The sequence below is a fragment of the Triticum dicoccoides genome, chromosome 2B, assembly GCF_002162155.2.
Source record: "Triticum dicoccoides isolate Atlit2015 ecotype Zavitan chromosome 2B, WEW_v2.0, whole genome shotgun sequence".
Lineage (NCBI taxonomy): Eukaryota > Viridiplantae > Streptophyta > Magnoliopsida > Poales > Poaceae > Triticum > Triticum dicoccoides.
In genome coordinates, this window is record NC_041383.1 from 567,851,946 (window position 1) to 567,859,207 (window position 7,262).

The window sequence follows — 7,262 nt, forward strand, 5'->3', positions numbered from 1 at the left end:
TTCATATCGACAGGTGTAGCCGTGGGCTTGCACTTAAGCATGTCGGCGCAGTCAAGTAGCTCATGAACATATTTTCGCTAATGAAGAAAGAAGTTGTCTGCACGCCGTATCACCTCGATGCCGAGGAAGTAGTCGAGAGGCCCCAAGTCCTTGATGACGAACTCGGCGCGAAGGCGCTCGATGAGCCATCGAAGGAGGTTGATGATGCATGCAGTCAGGATGATGTCGTCGACGTAGAGAAGCAGATAGGCCGTCGCAGTGCCCTGGGTGTAGACGAACCACGAGGAATCTGAGCGAGTGGAGCTAGCGCGAGCAGCGGGGCGGGCACGGCTAGCAATCGCGGTTAGCGGGCGGGGCAGCTCGCGAGGTGTAGCGGCGCGGCGGGGATCGTAGGTTTAAGCTGGTCCGCAAGGAAGAAATGTATGGTACAAGATAATTGTATTCAACTTATTAGTGTCCACATAAAACACATAGATGGGGTAGTTCCATCCACGGCGAGAACCCTAATTACAAAATACAGACTTGAAAACAAGCAGGACAACTTACAAGTTATAACTAAGGGGCGTGCTACGCGCTGATCTTTTAAAAAGATCAGCCGGGCCGCGAGCCGTCCGATTTGCCGCATCAAGCTGAGCCGAGCACGCTTTCACTACCGCAACACAGGCCTTGTTGTAGAATTATTTCTGAAACATAGGTCTTGTTTCAGAATTTTTTTACAGCAGATGCTTTGTTGCATTTTTTTCAACTGGGATCTTGTTGCAAATTTTTTTTGCAACTGAGGTATGGTTGCAGAAAATTTTCACGACCGATGTTTTGTTATAGAACATAGACTTGTCGTAAACTACTGCAACATCACATATGTTTCAGAAACATTACCTCTGTTGCAAAAGCGCGTTCAATGAAGGACGGTATACGAGCCCTCACTGAACACGTGTCATGCATTGGAGGTGGTGGACGCTGCCGCTGTGATCCGCCGGGTGATGATAAGTTTTTCCCTATAACTAATATATATGAGACACACACAATCGTCCGTGGACAATATTGAGTCAATAAACCTCACCCTTTGTCGAAAAAAGATAGATGACACATCTTATTTTTTTTTAACGCATCCAAGCAGTAACCGTACGGCACGCACGCACGTACCGCCGGTACCTCACACGAACGGCGCCTCCTCGCCCATGGCGAAATACGCGCCGGTCGGCCCGCCGTCAGGCAGCAGCGCCACCTTCACCAAGTTACGTGCGCCCTCCTCCGGCGTCAGGACTCCGGACCCCATGCTCATGTCGGTCTTGACGAAGCCAGGGTGCGCGCAGTTGACGCGCAGCTCAGGGTGCCTCCTCGCCAGGATCCTCGAGTAGGCGTTCATGGCGGCCTTGGCCACCTTGTACGCCGAGAACTTTGTGGGCCACCCGTGCGGCTCCAGCGCGCCGGCCTCGAAGTCTTTCATAAACTTCTCCAGCAGCTCGTCTAGCCTCCCCCCTGTCAGGTTGTCGACGTCGTTGAGCTCCTGCCTCACCTCCTCGCTGCCGATATGCTGCAAAAATTGTCATGAAATCCCTTACATACGGTATGGGTTAGCGATGATAATCAGTGAAAATGGATGAGCTTCAGTACTTACTCTTAGCAGTCCATAATTGGAGGAGACGTTCACTATTCTTCCCACGGACGAAGATTGAAGCAGAGGCAGCAGGGCTTCGATTACATGCTTCGTGCCATAGTAGTTCGTCTGCACGCTGTTCTTCGCGCTGTCGATGGGCTCCCGTGCGTTCTTCAACATCCACTCAACTCTCTGGTGGAAATCCATGCCACCGAACTGTTGTATAATGTATCGGCAAATAAATTTGTTCAGGCTAGTGTGGTGTGTCCGAATAATAAGTAAAAGGTTGTGGCTAGGTCCCAGTCGACTGAGATTTAACCAAGTCTCGGTCAAGTGACATGTCATGCTAGAAAGAAAAAAAACTTTTTTTCCACGGGTCTCAATAAAAACTTAGCAAGCAAGCCCTGTGCTTGACGCCTATCCTCGGTTCTTGGCTGGTTCAAGCAGTAAATAAATTACAAAAAACAACAACGTGATCTCACCTTTTCCTCGTTGGTATCGAATTCTTGGTTGTACTCAACCCCACCAACTGCGGCATTATTCACCTGCAAATCATCCGAGCACAACCATCTATCACCGGTGCTTCAAACCTTCGATGCAGCTAGCAGATGTGGTATGCTAAAATGAAACGAAAAAACTTGCCAGAATGTCAAGCTTGCCAAAGCGGGCCTTGAGAAAACCAGCCAGCGTCGCGGCGCTCGAAGCGTCCGTGATCTCCAGCCGATGGAAGATGACACCAGAGAGCCCCAGCGCATTGAGCCTCTCGACGGCCTCCCCGCCCCTCGTCTCGTCCCGGGCCGTCAAGACGACCGTGACGCCGCCGCTGGCCAGCTGGCGGCACACCTCGAAGCCGATCCCTTTGTTCCCTCCGGTGACGACGGCGACCCTGGCAACCGCAGTCGATGAGATTCCTGCCACTGCAAGTTGCAAGGCTACATAGCGACGTCAAGAGCTGCTAAGCGTGTATGGGCGGCTAACTAACCTCGTGTTTGGCAGGTTGGGGAGGACGGGCCCTTCCATGAGGGCGCACCACGAGTCCACGAGCTCCAACAGCAAGTGCGATGGCAGTTGGCAGAGGTCGATGAGCCGCTCCTCACAATCTGAGACCGAAAATCCTAAGTTATCTGAGACGGTAATGGTTACGGGAGTTAGGAGAGCAAGATACTTATAACGGCTCCGGTCCCCGGTCGCGTCTTCGTCCGGCACAAACATCGAGCACGATTTAGCAACCTCACAAAAGAATCAACTTTTGGCAAGTTTGAAACGTTCACACATCAAAACTATGGTTGGCTAATTTTGTTAACAAACCAAGCATGTCCATCAGCCAGCAACACCCATACGTCATCCTATTGCCTGCCAGCAACACCCATACGTCATCGTGTGTGTGTTGTCGCATTGTTTGACCCTACACATACCCACAAGATCGATAGACCTCATCGACCAATATGGATCATACACACACGCATGTCCATTTTTGAGTGCACAGCACAGATTAAACTGCACAATGTTTATTGACAACTACTGCTACAGGTGTCTCATATTCTGAAAGTAAAACCGGACAAAACCATTACACGTACGACAGTCACACAAACGACGCCATGCCGTCCCTATCAAAATAAGCACCCGTCGGGCCATCGTCGGGCAAGAGAGCGACCTTCACAGGGTTGCTAGCGCCCTCCTCAGGCGTCAAAACTCCCATGTGCATCGACATGTCGCTCTTGACATAACCAGGCGTCAAACAGTTGATGCGCATCCTAGGGTAATTCTTGGCAAGGATCCTTGTGTATGCATTGAGGGCGGCTTTCGCGACTTTGTACGCTGACGAGCCACCGGTCGGCCACCCATGTGCCTCTATCAAATTGGCCTTGAAATCTTCTAGGAACGAATCCAACAGCTCCTCTAGTTTCTTTTCAGTAAGGTTGTCGACGTCGTTAAACTCATTCTTCAGTTCTTCGTTGTTGAAGTTCTGCTCGGCAAACATGTGCATTAGTTAACTAAAAGGGACTAGTTTCTGAACATATGCTTTCTGACAGAAAAAAAGAACACGTGAAGGATGTGGGTTGGAACAATAAGAAAACTCCGTAGCACAATCCGTAAAAAATGTGAATTATGTCATATTAATTTGAATGAACACAAAGCTATGATTATCGTTAAAAAACAACCCTCCTACAGTACATGCAATCACATGCTTATTGCATCTGACAAAACAAGTTAAGCTGAAATAACATCATGTCTGCAACCTTATATCCCTTATTTAATAGGCTATAATAATATCCTGGAAGACACAATGCAAGGCCGCACATATACTTATCAAAACCTCAAAAAAAAAAGTGACAAAGAAAGTTATATCAGAAATATATAGTGGCACAGATAATGTTAAATCTAATTTGTGAAACTGGTAATTTGCCTTGTACGACCAGCAGCATGGTTAACAATACTTACTCTTAGCAGTGAAAAGCCTGATGAGACATTGACAATTCTCCCGGATGAGGACAACTGAAGAAGAGGAAGTAGTGCCTCCGTGACAAGCTTTGCCCCATAGTAGTTTGTTCTCATGCATTCTTTTGCTTCCTCATATGTCTCCTTCGAATTTTCTTTCATCCACTGAACTCGCTGATCTACATCCATGCTTTCAACCTACCCATGCATAGACAGGTTAATTGTTATACAACGTCTTGTTAAAATGCAGGTGCTTAGGTGCCAGGTGGGTCTGGTAAGGCATGCCCATCTAAGATTCATCTGCTTGGTAAAAATTCCAATTAAATGGATATGAAGTGAATCACCAATTAAACTACTCCCTCTGTCAACAAATATAAGACGTTTTAGATCACAAAAATGTCGTATATTTGTTTACAGAGGTAGTAGAAGTTATTTTTGTTAAGTAAGTGAGGTGAGGCCAACCAACTTAAACTCTTGTCTGTTCGGTACAAATATAATCTTGGAATAGAAGTGTTCTAGGAATTAAATTAATAAATGGAAAGAATTGGGTATTAGTATTTAGTTCCTGGGTATTCTGTTCGCACACCATAATAGAAGTAATATATTCATAGCTTCTCAATGTAATATGGACATAATTGAAATGAGATGTTTTTTAAGGTAAAAAATGTACTCCCTCCGTCCGGAAATACTTGTCATCAAAATAGATAAAAGGAGATGTATCTAGATGTATTTTAGTTCTAGATACATCTCTTTTTATCCATTTTGATGACAAGTATTTTCGGACGGAGGGAGTAATATTTAACACATAATTCGGTAAATAAACACGCTGTCAGAAATGTACAGGTTTAGGATTGTCATCTTCGATTGATGATTTTCTACAATGTAAACTTCTATTGTCATCTTGTATTGCAACATCAGCATCATGTGTTTTCTCAAACTAAACTATGCTCCGGTAATTACAAGAGAATGGTATTTATGTTGATGCTGTGGTTGATGAATGGTTTCTACAATCCAAACTTCTATGTACATCATGTATCATAACATCAGGTGTTATGTGTTTTCTCAAAGTAAAGTATGCTCCAGTAGTTACAAGAAATGACGACGTTTATGTCTGCCACGGTTGATAGATAGCAACAAACAACTACAGAAACAACTACTCCCTCTGTCTCAAAATGTAAGACATTTTTTGACACAAAAACGTCTTACATTTTGAGACAGAGGGAGTATTATTTTGTTGACTCAACCTGATTCTGAAATAGTTGTATATATTAACTGCTGACAAACTGCAAATCAATACGCAGTACATCACATCTTTTTGCTGCATTCACCTGTTCTTTAACTTTCGCAACCAGAACTGGATCTCGATCAACGCCTGAAATTCCTGCATTGTTTATCTACACATAACAAAAATCACATAATCATGGTGACGAATTTAAAAAAATCCAAGACAAACCACTTTTGAATAATGGTCAATAATCTGAACAGCCAAGCCAAGCTTACAAGATCTGTAAGAACATCTTTTCAGCTTTAACTAGTACTCCCTCCGTCCCGAAATACTTGTCGGAGAGATGACTACAATTGGGTGTATCTATAACTAAAATACGTCTAGATTCATTCATTTCTTCGACAAGTATTTTCGGACGGAGGGAGTACAAGCCAGGTAAAAGAAAGAAATCTACAGCACCTACACTTCTAAACGGAGCTCTTAAAATTCATTTCGTAACTATTCAATGCAACAATGTGCTGAGTAACAATTTCTTCGATGTAATTATGCTAAGCTCAACTTACTGTTAAGAGTCTGAATAAAATGCATACTTGTATCTGACGATCTCTCAGTGGAACCGTGTGAATACCCACTTGCCCGACCCCAAATCCGCGAGGTCTTAATCTTCAAAGCGCGAAGCAGAGGTACGCATTAACACATACCAGGATATCGAGCTTCCCGAACTGATCCCTGACGAAATCCGCCAGCCGGGCGACGCTGTCAGGGTCGGTGACATCCAGCTGATGGAAGACGACGTCAGCACCGGAGCGCCTGACGCCCTCGACCGCCTCTAGTCCCCTGGCCTCGTTCCTCGCCGTCAGCACGACCTTGAGCCCCTTGGACGCGAGCTGCCTGCACGTCTCCAGCCCGACCCCTTTGTTCCCTCCGGTGACCAGGGCGATCCTAAATTACGCACATAGCAGCAGCGCCGCGCAGAAATTCCAGTAAATTCGCTGCGAGCGGAGTGCGGGAAGGGGAGGGAGACGGAGCGATCGAACCTCTTGCTCGACGGATTCGAGGTGGCCGCCTCCATCTTGATCTTTCCCCTCCGACTCGTCGCGGCGTGCCCAGCACTGTGTGAGCTCTGGAGTCGGCAGCCTTGCACAAGATGATGATACATCCTGCACTTTCCCTTTCTTCTCAAACGGCGCCTCTGCTGGGCCTAGTTAGTATTTTTATTTTTATTTTTGAGAAAGCTGGGCCTGCTTAGTAAGGCAACAGCCTTGATGTTTTTGTGCGCGCGGTAATGGGCCCGCCTGTTAGTCGGTTTCTGAGTTTTTCTGTCCGTTTTCTTTCTGTTGTTATTCTTTTTCTTTTCTGGTTCTTCTGTTTCGTTTTATATTTTGCTTTTTTGTTTCCTCAAATCCACGATTATTTTTAGAAAAAAAAGAATGAACATTTTTTCTAAAATTGTGAGCACTTTTAAAATTCATGATTTTTTCAAAAATCCTGAACAAGTTTCAAATACATATTTTTTTAAACAAGAACAAATTCCAAATTCAGGAACTTTTCCAAATATATAAATATATTTTTAATTCAAGAACAATTTTCAAACTCATGAACATTATAAAAAATCTACGAACATTTTTTGAAAGCACAATTTTTTTTGAAATTCTTAAATATTTTCTGGAATTTGTAAAAAACTGAACTCGCGGGAACTTTTTTGAATTAATGAACATTTTTTAAACTCGTAAATAATATTCACTCATGAACATTTTTTGAACTCATGAATATTTCTTGAAATTTATGAATACTTTTAACTCTGAACTTTTTTTAAAATTCATGAACATTTTTTGAACTCATTAAATTTTGTAAAATTCATGAATATATTTGAATTCTTGATTATTTTTTTGAATTCAAATCTTTTTTTGAAATCAACAGTTTGTAAATTCAAGAAGATTTTTTGAACTCACAAAAAAAAATTGAATTTGAGAATATTTTTTGAAATTTGATAATTGTTCG

General features: G+C 43.9%; 2 protein-coding genes across 2 annotated transcripts; both read right to left on the minus strand.

Moving 5' to 3' along the window:
- Positions 1-666: 666 nt before the first annotated feature.
- On the minus strand, positions 667-2,704 carry LOC119364901 (salutaridine reductase-like). The gene is made up of 5 exons (XM_037630471.1): positions 2,580-2,704; positions 2,240-2,483; positions 2,080-2,142; positions 1,619-1,813; positions 667-1,534 (listed from the first exon to the last, which is right to left on the minus strand). The coding sequence occupies exons 1-5, from the start codon at positions 2,615-2,617 to the stop codon at positions 1,154-1,156; spliced, it is 921 nt and encodes a 306-aa protein (XP_037486368.1). The 5' UTR covers positions 2,618-2,704; the 3' UTR covers positions 667-1,153.
- A 213-nt stretch (positions 2,705-2,917) lies between these two features.
- On the minus strand, positions 2,918-6,433 carry LOC119364900 (short-chain dehydrogenase/reductase 2b-like). Its single transcript, XM_037630470.1, has 5 exons — positions 6,299-6,433; positions 5,963-6,203; positions 5,365-5,430; positions 4,040-4,234; positions 2,918-3,563 (listed from the first exon to the last, which is right to left on the minus strand). Exons 1-5 carry the CDS (start codon positions 6,418-6,420, stop codon positions 3,180-3,182), a joined length of 1,008 nt encoding a protein of 335 aa, XP_037486367.1. The 5' UTR covers positions 6,421-6,433; the 3' UTR covers positions 2,918-3,179.
- Positions 6,434-7,262: the final 829 nt, after the last annotated feature.

Excerpts from the sequence above, each read along its gene's own strand:
- LOC119364901 (XM_037630471.1), bottom strand. The coding sequence starts at position 2,617 with ATGGAAGGGCCCGTCCTCCCCAACCTGCCAAACACGAG. Across the intron at positions 2,143-2,239 it reads TTGGCAAGCTTGACATTCTG|GTGAATAATGCCGCAGTTGG; the intron begins GCAAGTTTTTTC and ends GATGATTTGCAG. Across the intron at positions 1,535-1,618 it reads CCAATTATGGACTGCTAAGA|CATATCGGCAGCGAGGAGGT; the intron begins GTAAGTACTGAA and ends CAATTTTTGCAG.
- LOC119364900 (XM_037630470.1), bottom strand. The coding sequence starts at position 6,420 with ATGTATCATCATCTTGTGCAAGGCTGCCGACTCCAGAGCTCACACAGT. Across the intron at positions 5,431-5,962 it reads TCGGGAAGCTCGATATCCTG|ATAAACAATGCAGGAATTTC; the intron begins GTATGTGTTAAT and ends TGTTATGTGTAG. Across the intron at positions 4,235-5,364 it reads TTGCGAAAGTTAAAGAACAG|GTTGAAAGCATGGATGTAGA; the intron begins GTGAATGCAGCA and ends ATGCATGGGTAG.